We start from the raw sequence: 20,707 nt of genomic DNA on the forward strand, positions 1-20,707 counted from the left end.
TCAGGTCCCCTGTTGTCTTACAGGCAATTGTGAGCCCCCTAATTTGTGGGCTGGGAACTGAACTTGGGTCATCCAGCCTCATTTATTTTTTAAAATTTTGGTTTTTTTGGAGGGGGCAGACTGGAGAGATGACTCAGCACTTAAGAACGTTGCCTGCCCTTCCAAAAGATCTGAGTTCAAGTCCCAGCACCCACATGGTGGCTCACAACCAGTTGCTCGAGTGCTTGCCCAGCTTGTACAAAGCCCTGGCTCCAGTCCCCACCACTGCAAAATGCTGTCACACCAACTTGGAAGAGGTAGAAGCAAAGGACCTGGAGTTCCTGGTTTTCTTCAGCTACAAAGGGAGGTAGAAGTCAACCTGAGCTAGAGACCTTCTCTCACAAAATGGCAAAACAGAACTGGCTTTCTTCTGTTGATGCGGTAAATATAAAATACCTTGACAAGGGGCAACTTAGGGGAGAAAAACACTATTTCAGCTTGCTATTCCAGGTTACAGCCCATCATAGTAGGGAAGTCAAGGCAGTAATGTCCCCAGTCAAGAAGTAGAGAGAGGGAATACAGGTATGCTTACTTAGGTGTTCTCAGTCTTGTCTCCGCTTTTACATGGTTCAGGACCCCTGCCTAGGGAATGGTGCCTCCCAAGGTGGATTGGGTCTTCCACATCAATTAAAGCAATTACCCACAGATATAACCACAGGCCAACCCAGTGTAGACAGTACAAGTGTTGCAGCTCTGGTGGAAATGTATCCAGGCAGTTGGGAGCCAAGGTATTTACCCGAAATCACTACACAGCCCTGTGGTTTCCCCAGTGCAAGTGTAACAGCTCTGCTCTGCCCGGAGGGCTTTCCCAGTTCTAGCAAAGTTGTTACAGGTTTGCTCAGGGTTAGCAAATGCTGCAGCTCTGCTCTTCTAGGGGAAAGTTTCACCAAGCAAAGTGTTACCATTCTGCTTGCTCCAGTGAAAGTGTCACACTGCACAACAAACCTCCCTCACTAGATTTATTGGGAAGGAAAAATTCAGGAGGGTGACTGCCTCTGGGGTAAGAAGCTGCAACAAACTGGACAGGGTTCAGAGCTTATGTAGTTAGGACCTCCTGCCTAGGGCATGGTGACTCCCACAGTGGAGGGTTGGGGGTGCACTTTTCCAGGGTGCCTTGGGATTGTGTGTTTCTAGGCTAATTCTGGGACAAGTTCAGGGGTGGTTGGGATTTTGTGCTCAGGGATTGGTGGGATTCTGCCACCTGGAGGTCAAGTCAGAGGCAGAGTGTCCTTTCCTTGGCCCCTTTTACCCTATAGACAGTCCCTCATTGAGACTATCTTCCAAGTGATTCTAGGTAGTGTCAAATTGACAAAGCTGACCTCTCTCACGAAGAACAAAGCCAAGAAAAAGGTGGGCCGAGTCAGCTAGGCCACAGGAGGGTTTTACTTCACTCCTCCAGCAGCAGGGGACCACAATGAGGAAGGGAAGGGCTTTAGGTTGCCAGGTAGACAATGAAGGGCTGAGAAGTAAGTCATTGAGCCTCAAATGAAACAAGGAGCTGGGTATGGTGTCTCAGGCCTGAAAGCCAAGCACTTCTGGAGGCCGAGGAGAAAAGGATTGGGTCACGTTTGAGGACAGCCTGGGCTCTAAGTGTGAGACAAAACAAAGGTCAGCGAGATGGCTCAGCGGGTAAAGGATCTTATTGCCAAGCGTGAGGATCTGATTCCGATCCCTAGGACCAACACGGTGGGAGGGGACTTGACTCCCTCTGACCTCTACATTGCGCTTGACTACGCAAAAACGCAAAAATAAATAAATGCAGTAATTTTTTTAATTAATAAAAAGGCAAAAAAACCCGCCTGGAGTCAGCTGTAACAACACAAGGATTCTGAATAGCACTTGAGGTTTCAACGTTGCTAGGCACGTTCCTAGCGGCCACGCCCTGTAGCCAACCACTCGCCCGCGTCTGTCGCGTCGACCACGCCCATATCATCACCCCGCCCACAGCCCCAGAACCGTTACCTCAGCAACAGTCTCGGCTCCGCCCACCTTCGGTTCCGGGTGCCAATCGTAGAGGCGTCACCCGGGCGACGACCCTACCCCTTCCGGCACTAGGTCCGCAACTTCCGGCTGGGGGGTCCGGCGGCTGGCGGTGGGGCTGCGGCGGGGCCCCGGTGGGCGGCCAAGATGGCGGCGGGCGGCGCGGAGGGCGGCGCGGGTCCCAGCGCCGCCATGGGCGACTGCGCTGAGATCAAGTCGCAGTTTCGCACTCGCGAGGGCTTCTACAAGCTGCTTCCCGGCGACGCGACACGCAGGTCGGGTCCAGCCTCCGCCCAGACCCCGGCGCCGCCGCAGCCCCCTCAGCCCCCGCCCGGACCTGCCGCAGCCTCAGGGCCTGGTGCCGCGGGCCCTGCGTCGTCCCCGCCGCCCGCCGGCCCCGGAACGGGGCCCGCGCTGCCCGCCGTCCGCCTCAGCCTGGTGCGCCTTGGCGAGCCCGATGGCGCCGGGGAGCCGCCCTCCACGCCCTCGGGACTGGGTGCGGGAGGAGACCGCGTCTGCTTCAACCTGGGCCGCGAGCTTTACTTCTACCCCGGCTGCTGCCGCCGCGGGAGCCAACGGGTGAGTGCTCCGATTCGTGGGGTGCCGAGAGCATCTGGGTCCCCGGAGTGCCAGAAAGCATCCGAGGTTGGACATCCCAGGGGAGCCTGGTTCCTGGAGCTAATGGAGTCTGAGAGGTTGCAGGCGAATCTTCGCGTGAGGGGGGGGGGGGTAGTTCGTGGAGGTGGTGAGTGAGCGTTCTGGACGGGTTGGAGCTTCTGGGAGGAGATGGGGGGCGGGGTTACGGATTCCGAGGGGCAGACATTGTGCAGGCGATGGGGAATCCAAAGAGGATGCAGGCCCAGGGGAGATGGGGAACGGAGAAATACTGCATTCTTGGCGTGTTGGAGGGAGTCTGGAGACTTGTGTCAGGCATTTGTAAGTGATAAAGGTAGGAGTCTTACAGGTAAAAGGCAGGGAGGACTGGGGGTGTAGCTTAGGGGTCGGCGAACAAAGCAACTGGTGAATGAGATCCTAAAGAATACATTGTCTAGAGAGTGAGGCTTTGGAGGAAATGAAGGGAGTTTGGAGGAATGATGGGAATTCTGAGGTGATGGAGTTCCTGGCAGGGGACATCCCCAGGTGTGGCAGACATCTCTAAAGTCATTGAGTCCCAGAAGGATGGAAAGAGAGAGAGGTGGGGATCCTGAGAGCCCAGGGGTGATTGTGTACCTAAAATAACGAGGGACCATCGTGATGATTGAGCAGTGTCTGAACTACGATGAAGATCCTGAAGTTTAGGAACTCCAAATGGGAAGAAATGAAGCTTCGGAGATGGCTCTGTGGATGAAATGCGTGCTTTGAAAGCATGAGGACAGGAGTTTGGATCCCGGTACCCCATGTAGAAGGGTGCAGCTGTATATGTCTGCAGCCCCAATTCAGGGAGCAGAGGCAGAAGGATCCTCAGGGCTCACTGGCAGCCTAACTGAACCGGTGAACGCCAGGTTCAGTGAGAGACCTGTGTCAAATGTTAGCTGGAAAACCACAGAGAAAGATGCTAAATGTTGACCTCTGACCTTGCCCACGTGTGTAATGCATACACATGTACACAGGTATATACTATATGTACAAAAAAATTGAAAACCTAGGATATTGGAATTTTTGAGTCCTTGGGTTTTGGAATTTTGTTCTAATTCCCCTGGAGTTGTCCTGTGGTGGTGGCTGGAAAGACTGGAGGAGAATCAGCTCCAGGCTCTTAGGGATTCTGAACCCTGAGGCTGTGAGCAGCAGTAACCCTAAATTACACCTTGCAAGGGTCTGTTGTCTTTATTGGGTGGAGTGCAAGTGAGCAAGTGTGTGCCATCCTTCTAGGTTTGAGCCTCCTCCAGTCTGTGGTTGCCTACTTCTCCCCACCCGCCCACCCAGCCACTTCCCTCGAGGTTAACCCTGCTTCCCCTTGGTGGTTCCCCCCCCACACACACACACACACCTCAGCTTCCTCTACCATCCTCTCCCTGCTCTAACCCACAAACTCGTCTTTTCCCATGGCTCAAGTCCATTGACCTCAACAAGCCCATCGACAAGCGGATCTACAAGGGGACCCAGCCCACCTGCCACGACTTCAACCAGTTTACAGCGGCCACAGAGACCATTTCCTTGCTGGTGGGCTTCTCTGCTGGCCAGGTGCAGTACCTAGACCTCATCAAGAAGGACACCAGCAAGCTCTTCAATGAAGAGGTGATCGAGGACATGCATTGCTCCCTTCTTGTTTATCTACCCACCCACTCACTAAGCTGCCTGCAGACAGAATAGGCCTGAGAGGGGCAGGATGAGGGAAAGGGTAACAAGTGACAGACGGCTGCTGATAGTGTCATTATTAAAATGTCCCAGTCCTCTACTGTGCCAGCCCTATGCTGAAAGAAGGCTTTACTTCTTACGTTTTCACCCATGGATGGATAAGAAAATATAGTACCCATCTTACAGATTGGAAGACTGAGGCGCATAGGCAGTTAGAACTTTCTTGATGTTCTTGCTGACTTCAAATTCTGAGCTCTTTGGGCTTTGGAGTCTAGTCTGTGCTGTATCATTGACTTACTCTGTGGTTTGGGGAGAGTGATCTGTTGTCTGAGCAAATAGTTTTCTTTTGCAAAGTAGGATCTGTGTCCCTTCTCACAGGACTATAGAAACTCATTCATAAAGACTGCTCAGTTGGACTAACTTGACTTAAAAGGAAATGCCAGGAGATGACCTTAGCAAGCCGGCAGGGAGGGCCTTTGTACTCTGGTTGTGCTGTCTCTGGTCCAGGGCAGGCGGGCCACAAATGTTCTCAGATGAGCAAATGACCAGAGGGAGTGAGGGAGCAAAGAAGCCCAACGCTGAGTGGATTAAGAATGCACTCACCCATTCACAGAACTGCGGTCCCCTCCTGTGCAGGCCACAATCCAGGAGCAGCTCAGCCAGCACATGGAAGGCCTGCTCTAGCCACACTTTTAAGCTGGGAGACAAACTGCAGATTCATCAGGTGTCAGCCAGGAGCTGCCACTCAAGTGAAGCCTAAAGGAGGCTGGCCTCCAGGGAAGGACATTTCATAGAGAGAGTGGGTCAGGCCTTTAGCACAGGTCTGTTATTGCCGTTATTTGGGAGGCTGAGGCAGGAGGATCAGAAGTTCAAGGTCTGCCTAGGCTCAAGAGTAGAAGGAACAGCTTAAATAAACTCCCCTAGGCAGGATGGCCATTGACTTTGTGGCCAGGGTAGCAGCTGAGGGAGAGAAGACAGAAGGTGCATTCTGGGAAGGAGCAGGAGGTGTTGACCAGGGTTGGCCTGGAAAGCCATAGAAGGACCTTGCCCTCCTCATCAATAGGAGCCAGAGAAGTGTCCCCCACATACCCTTCTGTTCCTGAACCATAGGGCTGGTGACTTTCTCAGTCCTGAGTGGGGCGCAGCTTGGTCCCAGGAGAGGAGTTGGGTCATCACAGTGCCTGCCCCAAGCTGTAGGGCTTCTCACAGGGCAGCACTAGAATTTTACTAATTTACTCATCTCAAATGTACTAATCTCAGGCCATTGAGGAAGAGACAGCTATGAGTGTCTGAGGCCAACAGGGAAACATGTGGTGGCAGTGGGACCTGGGTGGTTGGGGTGGGCACACTTTGCCGCAGCTTTTGTTGGAAGCAAGACTTGATTGGGAAAAGGAGAGATGCCTGGAGGGGTTTGATAGGTGCAGCCGAAAGGGTGAGGCTGCCATCATTTTGTGCAGGGCATTGCTCGGGCCATGTCCTTTGGATGCTGCGCCAACTGCTGGGACTAGTACCAGGGACCCTTTCTTGGGGGAAACTGGCATTCTGGGATCTGTATGCTGACACTGAAGACAGAAGCAACAGCTGAGTGGCTAGAGGATAATCCTTTGCTAGGCAATACATGGAGTCACCGTGGAGTCCTCACAGGCGACTTTCTTCCCTGTGTCCCTGTGATATATGGCAGTCGGTCTCAGTCAGTGGGGGAGCTGGGGTTCAGGATATAGGACACAGTCCATCAGAAGTAATCACCACCCTCAAACCCACCTGTCATTCCCTTTCCAGCGGCTGATTGACAAGACCAAGGTGACTTATCTGAAGTGGCTGCCTGAGTCTGAGAGTCTATTCCTCGCATCTCACGCCAGTGGCCACCTGTACCTCTACAATGTCAGCCACCCCTGCACCTCCACCCCACCCCAGTATAGCCTGTTGAAGCAGGGTGAGGGCTTTGCTGTCTATGCAGCTAAAAGCAAGGCACCCCGCAATCCACTGGCCAAGTGGGCGGTGGGTGAGGGGCCCCTCAACGAGTTTGCATTCTCACCCGATGGCCGACACCTAGCCTGTGTCAGCCAGGATGGCTGCCTCCGTGTCTTCCACTTTGACAGCATGCTTCTTCGTGGCCTCATGAAGAGCTACTTTGGGGGTCTGCTGTGTGTGTGCTGGAGCCCTGATGGCCGTTATGTGGTGACGGGAGGGGAAGATGACCTGGTTACTGTGTGGTCCTTCACGGAGGGTCGTGTAGTGGCTCGAGGCCATGGCCACAAGTCCTGGGTCAATGCTGTGGCCTTCGATCCCTACACCACACGAGCAGAGGAAGCAACATCGGCCAGTGGTGATGGGGATCCCAGTGGTGAGGAGGAAGAGCCTGAAGCCACCAACTCAGACACAGGAGCCCCACTGTCCCCACTACCCAAGGCTGGCTCCATCACCTACCGCTTTGGCTCAGCTGGCCAGGACACACAGTTCTGCCTATGGGACCTCACAGAGGATGTGCTCTCCCCTCATCCCTCTCTGGCCCGTACCCGCACCCTCCCAGGCACACCTGGGGCCACCCCACCAGCCTCTGGTAGCTCTCGGGCTGGAGAGACAGGCACAGGCCCCCTGCCCCGCTCCCTGTCGCGCTCCAACAGCCTCCCACACCCAGCTGGTGGTGGCAAAGCTGGTGGGCCTAGTGTGGCAATGGAGCCCGGCACACCATTCAGCATTGGCCGCTTCGCCACGCTGACCCTGCAGGAGAGGCGGGACCGAGTGGCTGAAAAGGAACACAAGCGCTACCACAGCCTGGGGAATATCAGCCGTGGGGGCAGTGGGGGCAATAGCAGCAACGACAAGCTCAGTGGCCCCGCTCCCCGTAGCCGCTTGGACCCAGCCAAGGTGCTGGGCACAGCACTGTGCCCTCGAATTCATGAGGTCCCACTACTGGAGCCGCTCGTGTGCAAGAAGATCGCTCAGGAGCGCCTGACTGTGCTGCTGTTCCTGGAGGACTGTATCATCACTGCCTGCCAGGAGGGCCTCATCTGCACCTGGGCTCGGCCAGGCAAGGCGGTGAGTCCACCCACCCTGGGCAGGATCCTCTCATCCTGCTCCCCTCTGAGTCATGGGCCTCCTGAATGCCAGGCATCAGTCAGCAGAGAAGTCAGGTGTAGGAGACAGAGTGGTGGGGCCCACAGCCCCATGTGAAGAACCTCTGATGGCCCGCGTCTGGCCCACCCTTAACACTTAACACTCAAGGCAGAACCTATTTTTATGGGAAATCTGCATTTTAAATGGTGAAACTTTATTTTGGGGCTGACACTGTTGGTCTGAGATTGAACCGAGGGCCTGGCTTCTGGCCTGCCTCTTTTCCTCCATTTCTGAGCTAAAGGCCTGGATGGGAATCACAGGGGCTCAGGCCTGCACTTGTGCTTGGTGTGTGATCCTGGTCACTGTGCCTTGCAGATGGGCTGTGTGGTGGTTGTGCTCTTAGTTGGTGAGATGAAAACCTGGCACTGGTCTATCTTGGTTCTTTAGCACGTGGGCTCAGCATCTGGAACCCCACACTGCCTTCAGTCCCTCAGATCCTTTGCTGTGGAATGTTAGAGTTCAGAAGCCTTAAAAGTCAGAGCAGCCTCAGCGAAGGCAGGATGGTAGGACTTGGGGAGTGTGAACTCTAAAAGACACCCCTCTGTCTCCCTAGTTTACAGATGAGGAGACCGAGGCCCAGACAGGGGAAGCAAGTTGGCCCAGGTCACCCAGCAAGTCAGTGGTAGAGGTAGGACCAATCCCCAAGCTGGAAGTGGGCCCCAGTCTCTCCTTCTCCACTGTCCTGTCTTGTCTGCCCAGGATCTCCTGGGGCAGGGAAGGCTGCTGAGCTGTTGTTCCTAGCCAGGATGTCAGCTCTAGGACTGGGAGCCAAGGGGCCCCCATCGGATGCCCCCCCAACCCCAGCACTGGCAGAAGCCCAGGTGTTGTCTAATCCAGCCTCCCTTTCATCCTCCCTAGGGCATCTCCTCTCAACCAGGCAACTCCCCCAGTGGCACTGTAGTGTGAAGCTGTGGATGTCCCATGCCCCCAGCCTTCTAGCCATAATCCTCCCTGCTGACCTCAAGGATCCCTGTATTAACAAGACTAATCATGACGGAAGGACTGCTGCAAACCCCACCCTGTCCAAGTGCTGGGGATTCCCCTAGACTGGCCCAGCCATGGGGTTGTAGAGGCATGTGTGCCTCAGCCCTGGCCTCTGCCCACTGCCAAGTACAATGACCTGTCCTCTGAAGCATCAGTGTTAACCCACATCCCTGTCTCAGCATGTGACTGGTCACTCCTGGGAGAGACTCCACCCACAAAAGCCCAAGTCCACAGTGCCCCTGGGTGAGAGGGCTGGGGGGGGTGTCCCCAGCTAGCCCACACCCCACCCCTCGCTATGGTTTGTGCTTTTGAAGAGTGTTAAATTATGGAAGCCCCCAGGGCCCTCCTTGTCCCCCCTGGACCTCTTATTTATACTAAAGTCTTTGTTTGCACAGTGTCTCTGTTCCCTGGGGCTTGTGTGTGTGTGTGTCTGTGTGTGTGTGTCTGTCTGTCTGTCTGTGTCTGTCCTGGCATAGGGTTATCTCTGTTCCCTGGGATGTGTTGGGGGTGGGGCCTGGGGGCTGTGCTCTGACCAAAGGAAAGCCAATTTACTCTGCCTCCCCATCCCCTAGCCCTGAGCAGAGTCCTTTGGAAGAAGAATCCCTGACCCTCAGAATCAAGAGACTGAGGTGGCCCCTTCCTGCTAGGTCCTTCAGAGGTGTTGAAACTTGTTTTAAAGTGTCAGGACTATCCAAGCATGCTCTTCCAGGAGGAGGGGAGGGTGCTGGGAATTGAGCTGTGCCTCATCTTCTGGATATGCCTTTGTAGCCTGGTGCCCCTGGCCCTTGAAGTGCCAGCTGCTGGAGGCCATGATTTCCTCCCCAGAGAACTGGCCACCCTAGAAAGACACTAACATGTCTCCTGGCTGGCTGTCCAGATGGCTCCACCCCCAACCCCCAAAATGTTTCTGTCTCTAATCCTAGCCTGGGCAGGAATGTGGCTGCCCCGGCCTGTGGCCAGGGAGCTATTTTGGGGTCTCTCTCATTTGGGGAGGGCCTGGCTCCACCACTTGCCTTCCCCAGGCTTGGGCCAGCAGGTCACCCCTGGCCCTGGTGGCTGGCTAGGTTCCCTTCTGATCTCCCTTCCACCTCCTGCCAAAAAAGGGGGGGCGTGTAATACAGCAGGCACAGGAACTAAATTTAACTGTCCCAAAGTCGGAATCCATTGCTGAGTCACGAAGAAGCTGCCCCTGGCCTCTGCCCCCCTCCCCTGTGGGCCTAGGCATCAGCCCCTTTCCCCACCCCTCCCAGCTCTGAACTTAGATTGGCACTTCTGGGCACTGACACCTCACACCTGTAACTCCCTCTGCTCTATCCTTTTGTGGGTGGGTAGGGGCTTTGGGGGGTCATCTGTGGAGTACTACTCTATCCTTTGACATTGGGCATCAAAGAGTTTTGAGGGGCCCTGAAAGAAAGGAGTTGGGGTGTTGGCTTAGGAGGGGTTAAAGCTGGGAGGCGGGAGGGGGGCTGGGCCAAGGGGTGGGGAAAAGAGGAGGAGGCCTCAGCCTTAGAACTGGCCAGAGGGACCCAAGGGATAGTCAGGGACAGGCAGACATGCAGCCAGGGTCCTGGGGCCTGGACGGGGGTAGCCAGGCCCCGTGACAGGAAGACCCCGAGCTCCGGCCCGGGGAGGGGCCATGGTGCTGCCTGCCCAACATGTCAGCCGAGGTGCGGCTGAGGCAGCTCCAGCAGCTGGTGCTGGACCCCGGCTTCCTGGGGCTGGAGCCCCTGCTCGACCTTCTCCTGGGCGTCCACCAGGAGCTGGGCGCCTCCCACCTAGCCCAGGACAAGTATGTGGCCGACTTCTTGCAGTGGGGTGAGTATGGGCAGGAGGCATGGGGTGGAGGGGCAAGGTAGAGGTGGGTCTACAGGGCAGGAACTGGCTGTGGAGGGCAGGAGGCTTGACGAGGTCTTCCTGTCCGGACTCAAGCAGAGTTCAGGCCTTGATCCCAAGCTCCCCTGCTGGGGCAGACTAGGGTCAGTGGAGGCCAGCCATGACTCAGCCAGTGCAGGCTGGGATGGGCACAACCTGCTGCCTTCTCTGCACCCACAAAGGGGCCTGGTAGCTTTCTCTTATAAGACCCTCACCCTCCAAAATACAGCCCTCCCTGGTTTCCCAGAGTGTGGGGAGGGAGAGCGTGGGGCAGCTGCCAGGGCGCGGCCCGTAGGCAGGTGTTTGGCGTCTGCCTCCCCAGCTGCCCTGACAGGTGTCCAGGAGCTGTGAGGGCACAGTGACTCACAGAGGCCCTGGGGGAGAACCAGCCGGGCAGACAGGCGCCACCCAGCATCCTTTATGTCCCCCAAATTGAGGAACACTTTCAGCATCGGAGTGTGTCTTGGACTCTCCTGGACCGGGCTGCCCAGACTGGGGATCTCATTTGGCTTTCCACCTGCTTTCGTGGTTCTAGCTCAAGGCCTCTAGTTCCCCTCACAACTTAAATGCTCTTCTGCAAAGGTCTTCTGAGGCCTAGTGGATGGGCTTGGACCTTATCTGCCCCTGCTCCACATCAGCCAGAGTACAGGCTTACCCCAACCTCCTTACAAATAACGCTGTTTTGTTGCTCTGTGCCCATCATTAAGGGTCCTGCTCTTGGTCGTTGTCCTGTATGCCCATGTCTATGGCCCCAGCTCATTCTCCTCTCCTCCCCCATTTCATAGATGGAAAGGTGGAGGCCATGGGCTAGGCCACTAAGCCTGTGGAGGACTTTTCTTCTCTGCAGCCCTCAGGGACTCCTTCAACCTCCCTTTTTGCAGAGGATGGGGCAGGGCTGGTAGGGGGTAAACTGAGAACAGGGGTGGGGGTGGGGGTCTGGCCCACTGGAAAGGAGCAGTCCTTTTGTGGCCCGAGCAGCATCCCGTGGGCCCCTCCCCTCCCCTGCCAGGCCTGGGCGGGGGAGGGGGCCTGGGTTCCCGCTGCCTTAAAAGGGCTCAATGCCTTGGCTCTCTCCTCCCAACCCCCCCTCAGCCTTGGCCCTGGCTGTGTCTTCTCTGACGGCCCACTTTACCCGAGCCCCTCTCTTCTCCATGACCCACCATCTCCCTCTTTCCTATACTCATTCCTCCTCCATCCTCACTCTCAGTCCTGACCACTTCCCAAAGGAGGCCTGGTCTCTCTCTGCCCCCTGCCCCCTAGTTGCCAGCCTCTGACCTGGCTGCCTTCCCCTCCTATTGAAGCACCCTAGCTCAGGACCTTATCTCCTGGAACTTTGGCTGTAAGAAGGCTCTTCTACCCACTTTGGAGACCAAGAATGCTTCTAGCAGTGTCTAGGATGCTGGTGGGCTGTGCCCTCCCCAACTCCAGGCTCTACTAAAGTTTCCCAAGTGCAGTCTTCACATTGGCTGTGCTAGACACCACTGCCTTTTGAGGCCATGGTGCAAGACATTAAATGAGAATCTCAGGGGACCTGACTGAGCACCCTAATGTCACATGGGTTTGGGCTTCCCTCCCTCTGCCTCCCTTTCGGCCCTACAGTCCTATGGAAACAGTTCTGGGCCCCCAAACATCACAGAGGTTTTGGAAGCAGAACCCTAAAATCAACCTAAGGGGCAGAGGGAAGAGGAGACTGAGGGTACCACACTTGCCTCTAGTGTTCTCGTGACCTTTGGCTCTTCCTCCACCCCCACCCAGTGGATCCCATTGCAGCAAGGCTTAAGGAGGTCCGACTGCAGAGGGATGACTTTGAGATTCTGAAGGTGATCGGGCGAGGGGCATTCAGTGAGGTGAGTCTTTGAGGGGCCCGAGAGTGGAACTTTACTTGAGGTGGGTGGGGCATAGCCTTAAAAATTGATGAATGAGCTTGAAGCTGAGGCTCGGGTGGAGGCGGGGTTGGGGGGGGTCAGTGGGTGTTGTGCGTGGGGGCGTGGCTAAAGCTGGGTGGAGATAAGGGTGGAGTCCTATCTGAGTGAGCCTTGCTGTTTTCCCTGCCACCTCAGCTATCATCCCGGTTCTGCCTTTAGGTAGCGGTGGTGAAGATGAAACAGACAGGCCAGGTGTATGCCATGAAGATTATGAATAAGTGGGACATGCTGAAGAGAGGCGAGGTGAGGACCAGGGCTGGGGGAGGCGCCCTTATCTCTCCAGCTCACCTTCTGCAGCATCGCTCCTGCCTCACAGGTGTCGTGCTTCCGGGAAGAAAGGGATGTATTGGTGAAAGGGGACCGGCGCTGGATCACGCAGCTGCACTTTGCCTTCCAGGATGAGAACTACCTGGTGAGCTCCGGGCCCGGGTGACCAGGAAGGAGTGACAGATACACCACCTCAAGTCAAGAAAGCTGAAGTAGGGAGAGCAGCTGTAGGCCGGGGGCGGGTAGGAATATGTCTCAGGAAGAAGAGGGACCTTTCTTGAGAAAAGAGGTGATGTCTGGTTTGGCCTTGGTTCGGATCTCTGGGGCACTCTATCACAGTGGAGGGCTCTATGCTTGGGGATGGGGTGTCTCAGGGAGTCTTGGGGGCAACCAACCCCCTGTGACACGCCTGCTCCCAGTACCTGGTCATGGAATACTACGTGGGCGGGGACCTGCTAACGCTGCTGAGCAAGTTTGGGGAGCGGATCCCCGCCGAGATGGCGCGCTTCTACCTGGCCGAGATTGTCATGGCCATAGACTCGGTGCACCGGCTGGGCTACGTGCACAGGTGGGCGTGGCAGGGCCCTTGGAGGGTTAGCAGAGTTTGTGTGGGAAGGAAGGGTACCTTGACGTCAGATCCCATTGGGGGCAGGAATGGGGTCTAGAATTGTAGAATCCCTGCTGGGGTGGAACTGGACCGAGCCTGATGGGACCCAGGAGTACAGTCTTTCAAGCACCTCCTTCCTTGTCTGTGCACAGGGACATCAAACCAGATAACATTTTGCTGGACCGGTGTGGGCACATCCGTCTGGCCGACTTTGGCTCCTGCCTCAAACTCCAGCCTGATGGAAAGGTATGATGGGAAGAGCCTGGTGAAACTCTCCCCACCAGTTAGGGAGCAGAAGGTGCAGGAGGCGGGGTTGGGTTGGAGAGCTGAAGAGTGGAGCTTGGGTAAGGGCTGGGCTGGATGTGGAGCAAGAAAGGAGCTTTACTGGGGACATCCTGTGCTCCAGATTGTACAGTCAGGGGAAGGGCTTAGCATTCAGGTCTGGTTGGCACAGGTGAGGTCGCTGGTGGCTGTGGGCACCCCGGACTACCTGTCTCCTGAGATTCTGCAGGCTGTTGGCGGAGGGCCTGGGGCAGGTAGCTACGGGCCTGAGTGTGACTGGTGGGCGCTGGGCGTGTTCGCCTATGAAATGTTCTACGGGCAGACACCCTTCTACGCCGACTCCACGGCTGAGACGTATGCCAAGATTGTGCATTACAAGGTGAGCACGGGAGCCAGCAGGGCACCTGGCATGATGGCGCATGCTCCCAGGCTTTTTTTAAAAAAGATATTTATATAAGTATGTATAAGTTTAAGCTGCCTGTATGTCTGTGCACTATGTAAGTGCTCACGAAAGTCAAAGGGCATGTGGTCCCCTGGAAGTAGAGACAGACTTGTGTGCTGCCATGTGGGTGCCGGGACATAGAACCGTGGTATCTCTGCTGAAACAGCCAGTGCTCTTGCCCAGTGAGGCAGCTCTTCAACCCAGGACTGACTCGCTTTTCTCTGCTTTCTGAACAGGAACACCTGTCTCTGCCTCTGGCAGACACGGGTGTCCCTGAGGAAGCTCAAGATCTCATTCGGGGCCTGCTGTGCCCTGCGGAGATAAGGCTAGGCCGAGGTGGGGCAGGTGATTTCCAGAAGCACCCTTTCTTCTGTGGCCTTGATTGGGAGGTTCTCCGAGACAGTGTACCCCCCTTTACACCAGACTTCGAGGGTGCCACGGACACATGCAACTTTGATGTGGTAGAGGACCGGCTCACTGCCATGGTGAGCGGGGGCGGGGTACGTACCTGCAATTCCTGAGTGGTTAAGGGGACTTCTCTAACCCCCTCATAAAATTGGGATGATCAGCTAGGTGTGATGGTGCACACCTTTAATCCCAGGGCTTCAGAAGCAGAGGCAGGTAGATCTCTGGTGGATCAAGGCCAACATGGTCTACATCATGAGTTCCAGGCCAGTCAGGGCTACATAGTGAGACCTCCCCCTTGAAAAATAAAACAATGGAGTGACCACCTTCTTTGGTCCCACATCGTTACCTAGAGCACTGCAATGTGCCCACTCAGACTTGAGGACACACAGGTGACCAGTTCTCCAGACAGTGAGGTCTCACTGTTAGCAAGGCTAAAATGGACCCGGCCTGGAAGGTGCTGAAGAGCTTCTTGGAGGAGACTGAGCTGAGGCCCCAAAGGATTCCAAGAGAGGCAGGAGATCCTCTCTCAGGCTAGTGCTCTCTCAGCATTAGATTCAACAAGCTCTAGGTCCTGCCGTGGCCCACTGCAGTAGAGAAAAGTGTGGTGTGGGCCAAGGCCCAACAAGAAGCAGCAAGATAGAAGAGAAAATGATAGAAGGGACACCTTAACTCATGGGGTTGGCTTAATGGGGACAGTCATGCTATGATTAGAGAGGGGTGAGGGGCCAACCCTGACAATTGTTGGCCACAGCCCTGCACCTCTTCCATAGGAGACACTATCGGACATGCAGGAGGACATGCCACTTGGGGTCCACCTGCCTTTTGTGGGTTACTCCTACTCTTGCATGGCCCTCAGGTAAGCGTGATTGCCTACTGGCTATGTGTGTGAAGGCTCACCTCAATCAGTCAGTTCGAAGGATCAGTCTTGAAACCAAGGTTTCTTAGGAACTGTCTTAGTTAGGGTTTCTGTCGCTGTAATGAAACACCATGACCAAGTGCAGATTGGGGAGGAAAGGGTTTATTTGGCTTCCACTCCACATCACTGTACATCACTGAAGGAAGTCAGGGCAGAAACTCAAATAGGGCAGGAACCTGGAGGCGGGAGCTGTTGCAGAGGCCATGGAGGGTGCTGCTTACTGGCTTGCTCTACCAGCAATGGGCTGGATCCTCGCCCATCAATGACTAATTAAGAAAATGCTCTATAGGCTTGCCTGAAGCTTGATGGTTTTAGGTTGGTGGTTTTTTGAGACAGGGTTTCTCTGAGTAGCCCTGGCTGTCCTGGAACTCACTCTGTAGACTAGGCTGCCTTTGCCTCCTGAGTGCTGAGATTAAACATATGTGCCACCACTGCCACCAGCGGGCTTGAAGGCATTTTCTTTTTTTAAAAATCTTTTTATGGTTTATTTAACCTTATTTTATGTGCATTGGTGTGAAGGTATCAGATCCCCTGGAACTGGATTTTCAGACAGTTGTGAGCTGCCATGTGGGTGCTGGGAATTGAACCTGGGTCCTCGGGAAGAGCAGTCAATGCTCTTAACCGCTGAGCCATCTCTCCAGCCCTTGAAGGCATTTTCTTAATTGAGGCTCCCTCCTCTTTGATGACGTCAGCTTGTATCAAGTTGACATAAGACTAGCCTGTACAGGAACACATATGTACTTTGTTTTGTTTTGCTTTTTTGAGACCAGTCCCTCTATTATGTAGCTATGGCTTTCCTGGCCATATGTACTTCAGCATTTCAGTTCAGTTGTATAACCCAAAAATCTATTCTCAGCCTTCCAGAATCTTCCAGCTATTGACTTTTATGTTTCTAAGAGATGTCATAGGACCCAGGTTCTTAGGAAACAGGCCTGGAATCTGACAGTTTATTTTAAGAACATTAACTTATTGGAGTACATAACAATAAAACAACTTTTAAGTTTTTAAAGTTTTTTTGTCTTCTTTTCTGAGGCAGGATCTTGTTCATACAGCCTAAGCTGGCCTTAGAGTGCTATGATTATGGGCATGTACCACCATGCCTGGTCAGTAAAGCCTTTTCAAAGCATCCATTCATTATGCTAGGTGTGGTGGCACAAACTTGTAATTCCAGCACTTAGAGTAGAAGCAGGAGGATCAGAAGTTCAAGACTATTTTGGGCTATATAGTGAGTCTAGTACCAGCCTGGGCTACAAGAAACAAAAGATAGACAGACAGCATCCACTATTGCTAAGCAGGGTGTCTTACCCTGGAACCCCACCATCAAGGAGGCCAGCCTGGGCTACAGAGTGAGAACTTGTCTTGAAATACCAGAAATAAATTCATTATTGGTTAGGCATGTGGTGGCACACGTGTGGTGCCAGTACTGGGGTAGTGGAGGTAGGAGAGTCACAAGGTCAAGGCCAACCTGGTACAGTACGGTATATAGTAAGAGCTTGGTCTCAAAAACAACAAAACAAGAAATCAGTTATTCAGATAAGACAGTGCTTCCTGGACTGGGAGCATAGCCCCGTACAGGAGAGCATCCCCAGCTCTGGGGGGAGTGCTTACCTAGCACGCTCAGGTCCTGGGCTTTGACCTCAGCACTGTGGAAAGGATGCATGGTGGGTCACACCTGTCATCCAAGCACCAGGGAGGAGACAACAGGAAGATGAAAAGTTCACAGTCATCATTAGCTATAGCAAGTTCCAGGCCAGCCTAAGCTACATGAACTCTTGTCTCAAAAGAAAGACAAAGATTTAAAAAGTACTAAAGATAATAATAAATCCTTAAAGAAAAAAAAAAACCTATTCAGGCATGGCACATGCCTTTAATCCCACCACCTGGGGAGGCAGAAATGGGCAATCTTGAGTTTGAGGCCAGCATAATCTACAGAGTGAGTTCCAGGACAGCCGGGGCTACACAGAGTTTCTGTCTTAACAACAGAGAGATCTTAACTCTCCTGTATGATTTCCTGGCTTAATCTGCATTGCCACAAAATGACAAATGAATAGGCCACTTCTCAGGAGTAAACTGGGAAGCAGGAGCACTTAGAGGAAACTTGTACAGGTGATTACCATTGGGCATGTCCCAGACAGGCACAGCTAACTAAGAACAGCCTATGTTTTGATAGCAGCTTCTATCCCACACTGGGTAGAAGAGGATATAGCCCACCCTCTGTAGAGCCATACTGCTCAGTCAGCCAGCGAGGTAGCCAAGAGGCAGAGGTCCTGTCAGCAGAGGCTTTGTTAGGCAGAGGAGGGGCTGTCAACTAGCCCTGGCAGTTTTCCCTGCTCCTCCTTGAGCCATGGGGTCTTGGAAGCTTGGCCTACCCACAGCCTTGGGAGCCCCAGATCCCTGTTTGGCAGCCTCTTCCTCTTCTCAGAGACAATGAGGTCCTGGACCCCACCCCTATGGAACTGGAGGCCCTGCAGTTGCCTGAGGCAGACTTGCAAGTGCTCAACTTGGAGCCACCAGTGTCCCCACCCAATCAAGTGGTGAGTAGACAGAGGAGAGGAGGGCTGACCAAGAACCTGCAGAGAGAAGGGCGGAGCTTGCTGGGTGGGTGCACCTGCTGAGCCAAGTGCTGCAGTTTAGAGGACATTGCAGTGGCCCCTGGCAGGCTGCTGCTTCAGTAAGACCCAGTAGCATGCCCTAGGTACTCAGGAAGGATCCCAAAGTCAAGGCTTGCTTGTGTTATGCAATGAGACCCTGTCTTCGAGTGAAAAATAACAGAGAACTAGGGAATCCGCAGCTCAGAGGTAGATGCTTCCCCAGGCTGGGTGTGGGGTCCGAAAGCAACACCAACCAGGGCTGGAAGGGAGGGAGGGACTGCTGATCACCTGGAGGAGGCTGAGTTAGGGGTCCTTATCAGGTGGAAGAATGAGACCAGAGCTCACCAGGTGGGATGCTGTTTCTTAAAGCTACAGGTGGTAGGTGGCCTTGGAAGGAGGGGAGGATGTAGAGAGCAGGCCAGAGGCCTGTGGGTAAAGCCAGATTTGTCTGAAGCACTGTGGGATTGGGAGGGACACAATCAAGTTCTGATGCCAGCCCTTCAGTGCCCGTGTTGACTGTCCCAGAACCTACTAGGTTACCAGAGAGAAGGCCAGGGGAAGGGTGTGCAGGACTGAGCCCAGTGGTGGTCCCAAACTCGATCCCCACCTACAGGCAGAAGTGGCCGGCCCAGCAGCTGTCCCTGCAGCAGAGGCTGAGACCGTCATGACGCTGCGGGAGCTCCAGGAAGCCCTGGAGGAGGAGGTTCTCACCCGGCAGAGCCTGAGCCGCGAGCTGGAAGCCATCCGCACTGCCAACCAGAACTTCTCCAGGTTGGAGTCAGAGTGCGGGGTGCCAGCAACCTTCCCAGTCCTTCACCCTATGGGCTGGCTTACCTTCCTGTTTTCCTGCAGCCAATTGCAGGAGGCCGAAGTCCGGAACCGAGACCTGGAGGCTCACGTTCGGCAGCTGCAAGAGCGGATGGAGATGCTGCAGCCTCCGGGAGCCCCAGGCGAGTCCCTCACACACCCCAGGCCAGGAGGGCACCGGGTGAAGATGGGGGCGTGCTGGGTGTGTGGACACTTGGGACAGGGGAGGGTCCCAGGCTGGGGCACGCCGAGCCACCGCCCTTTTCCGCCCTCCACGCTCCATACACCTCTCTTCTCCTTCCAGCTGTCATGGGGGTCCCCAGTCCCTGGGCCATGGATCCACCTTCCCATGTAAGACCCCTTTCTTCCCCATCCCCACTCAGATCTGCCCATCTCCCCGTCCACATTAGGGCTCGCTCTCTTTGGGGGCTCCAGAAGGAAGATACCCTTCACTCAGTCTGCCATCTACCAGCTCTCCCTTGTTTCAGGCCCTTTGCCAAATCTTCCCCAAAGGAATTTCCTAGATTCCCGTTCTTGCCTTGACTCCCTATACTGCCTCTTGCCCTGCTGCTGAAGGCGGCCGGCCGGGCTGGGCTCCGATCGGGTCACCTGTCCCTTCTCTCTCCAGCTAGATGGCCCCCCGGCCGTGGCTCTGGGCCAATGCCCGCTGGTGGGGCCAGGCCCCGTGCACCGCCGTCACCTGCTGCTCCCTGCCAGGGTATGTCCCAAGTCCTCCCATCACGGGCTTTTGCCTCGCTCCGCCCACTGAGTGTCATCACTGCTTTGCTGTGCCCCTGTGGAGCTCGGCCGCTGCAGGGAGGGAGGGTGATCGGGCGGCCAATCAACACAAGCCGCTACGAAGTAGCCAATGATGAGTTCTGAAGGGAGCTCAGGCTTGCGAGCAGTCAACTGTAACTGTGGGCTGTGGGGCATCAGGGATGCGCTCAGAGGATTCTTGGCCCATCTATGGGTACAGGCTGGGCTGCTCCCTGGAGCCAGTTGCTAATCCTGCCCTCTTGCCTGCAGCTCCTTAGGTCTGGCCTATCCGAGGCGCGTTGCCTGCTCCTGTTCGCCGTTGCTCTGGCTGCTGCCGCCACACTGGGCTGCACTGGGTTGGTGGCCTATACCCCAATCTGGTGTTTCCCGGGAGCCACCTTCGCCCCCTGAACCCTAAGACTCCAAGCCATCTTTCATCTAGGCCCCCCTGGAAAGCCGGGTGACCTGGGAACGGCCCAGAGCGTCTCTGTGCCCATCCTCCCTCCCCCTCCAGCCACCCCACTCTACACTTCTGCGAGCCTGTGACCCCACCCGGCTCCGCTCCTGTGATCCGGGCCTGCCCCCTGGCGGCCGGGGAGGGAGGAGCAGGACCCCGTGCGCAGGAACCCGGTTCCTGCAGGGCAGGCGGCTTGAATGCTGCTGCTACTGCCAGGACATTCGCCGACCACTTTACTCAGGCCCGACGTGGATAGGCAAACGGCTCAGCCCATCCGATTTCACTTTTCACGCTTCCAGCCACTGGTCACAAACCATAAATCCTTGTTTATGAGCCCCTGATCTCTGGGGAGGTCCCAGTCCCATAGCAAATGATCAGCACAACCTCTATCTTTCATGGGAGCCTCTGGCTTTGAACAGCCCCGCTCCTAGGGATGCTGCGACGACCCCTTCCTCACATATGCTGCCGTTGGAGCCACTGCTGCACACCCCCTCCCCCAAGGCAGTGTGGGTATTTATTGACCTTGTCCTCTGACTCACTGACAGACTCCGGGACCCACGTTTTGGATGCACTGAGACTCTACATTCCTCGGTATTTATTGTCTGTCCCCACCTATAAACCCACTCCCGACCCTTGAGAATAAAATACTTTCTGGTCTGCCCTGAGCTCCGCGAAGTCCCTGCTGTGGGGAGGAAGCCTCCGGTAGGCCAATAGAGAGACCCGTAGACACAACCAATAGCTTGATTCGGAGCTAGTGGGACGCAAAGCGAACGAATAGAGATGAAGGGCGGAGCTTAGGCATCCAGCCAGTAGGAGAGGAGCAACAAGCCATCGGAGACACCACCGCCCCCGCCCAGCTGTGACCCAGCTGTGCTACTCAAGCTTGGAAAAGTAGGGGGCTGGGCCAGCAGGGCGCCCACTGCCATCCTCCCATCGCGCCTGCGCAAGCCACGCGCATCCGC

At 55.2% G+C, this 20,707-nt stretch overlaps 2 protein-coding genes across 9 annotated transcripts; both read left to right on the forward strand.

Moving 5' to 3' along the window:
* The first annotated feature begins 2,079 nt into the window (after nucleotides 1-2,079).
* On the forward strand, nucleotides 2,080-8,812 carry Dmwd (DM1 locus, WD repeat containing). 2 transcript variants are annotated; one of them, XM_041654318.1, is made up of 5 exons: nucleotides 2,080-2,598; nucleotides 4,072-4,254; nucleotides 6,094-7,353; nucleotides 7,985-8,059; nucleotides 8,290-8,812. In XM_041654318.1, the coding sequence occupies exons 1-5, from the start codon at nucleotides 2,167-2,169 to the stop codon at nucleotides 8,335-8,337; spliced, it is 1,998 nt and encodes a 665-aa protein (XP_041510252.1). In that variant the 5' UTR covers nucleotides 2,080-2,166; the 3' UTR covers nucleotides 8,338-8,812. The 2 variants fall into 2 exon arrangements, with proteins under 2 accessions (XP_041510252.1, XP_041510253.1); XM_041654319.1 differs by lacking the exon at nucleotides 7,985-8,059.
* Nucleotides 8,813-9,915: 1,103 nt separating this feature from the next.
* Dmpk (DM1 protein kinase) lies at nucleotides 9,916-20,404 on the forward strand. 7 transcript variants are annotated; one of them, XM_041654160.1, is made up of 15 exons: nucleotides 9,916-10,230; nucleotides 12,043-12,134; nucleotides 12,372-12,455; nucleotides 12,529-12,624; nucleotides 12,899-13,047; nucleotides 13,239-13,332; nucleotides 13,541-13,747; nucleotides 14,047-14,310; nucleotides 14,989-15,074; nucleotides 17,557-17,668; nucleotides 18,339-18,496; nucleotides 18,578-18,675; nucleotides 18,837-18,883; nucleotides 19,161-19,250; nucleotides 19,559-20,404. In XM_041654160.1, the coding sequence occupies exons 1-15, from the start codon at nucleotides 10,071-10,073 to the stop codon at nucleotides 19,697-19,699; spliced, it is 1,878 nt and encodes a 625-aa protein (XP_041510094.1). In that variant the 5' UTR covers nucleotides 9,916-10,070; the 3' UTR covers nucleotides 19,700-20,404. The 7 variants fall into 7 exon arrangements, with proteins under 7 accessions (XP_041510094.1, XP_041510093.1, XP_041510096.1 ...); XM_041654159.1 differs by having other exon boundaries at nucleotides 19,165-19,250; XM_041654162.1 differs by having other exon boundaries at nucleotides 14,047-14,295.
* Nucleotides 20,405-20,707: the final 303 nt, after the last annotated feature.

This window comes from Microtus oregoni, unplaced genomic scaffold (assembly GCF_018167655.1).
Source record: "Microtus oregoni isolate MIOR12 unplaced genomic scaffold, Mior012 000006F_ref0000085, whole genome shotgun sequence".
NCBI classification, from domain to species: domain Eukaryota; kingdom Metazoa; phylum Chordata; class Mammalia; order Rodentia; family Cricetidae; genus Microtus; species Microtus oregoni.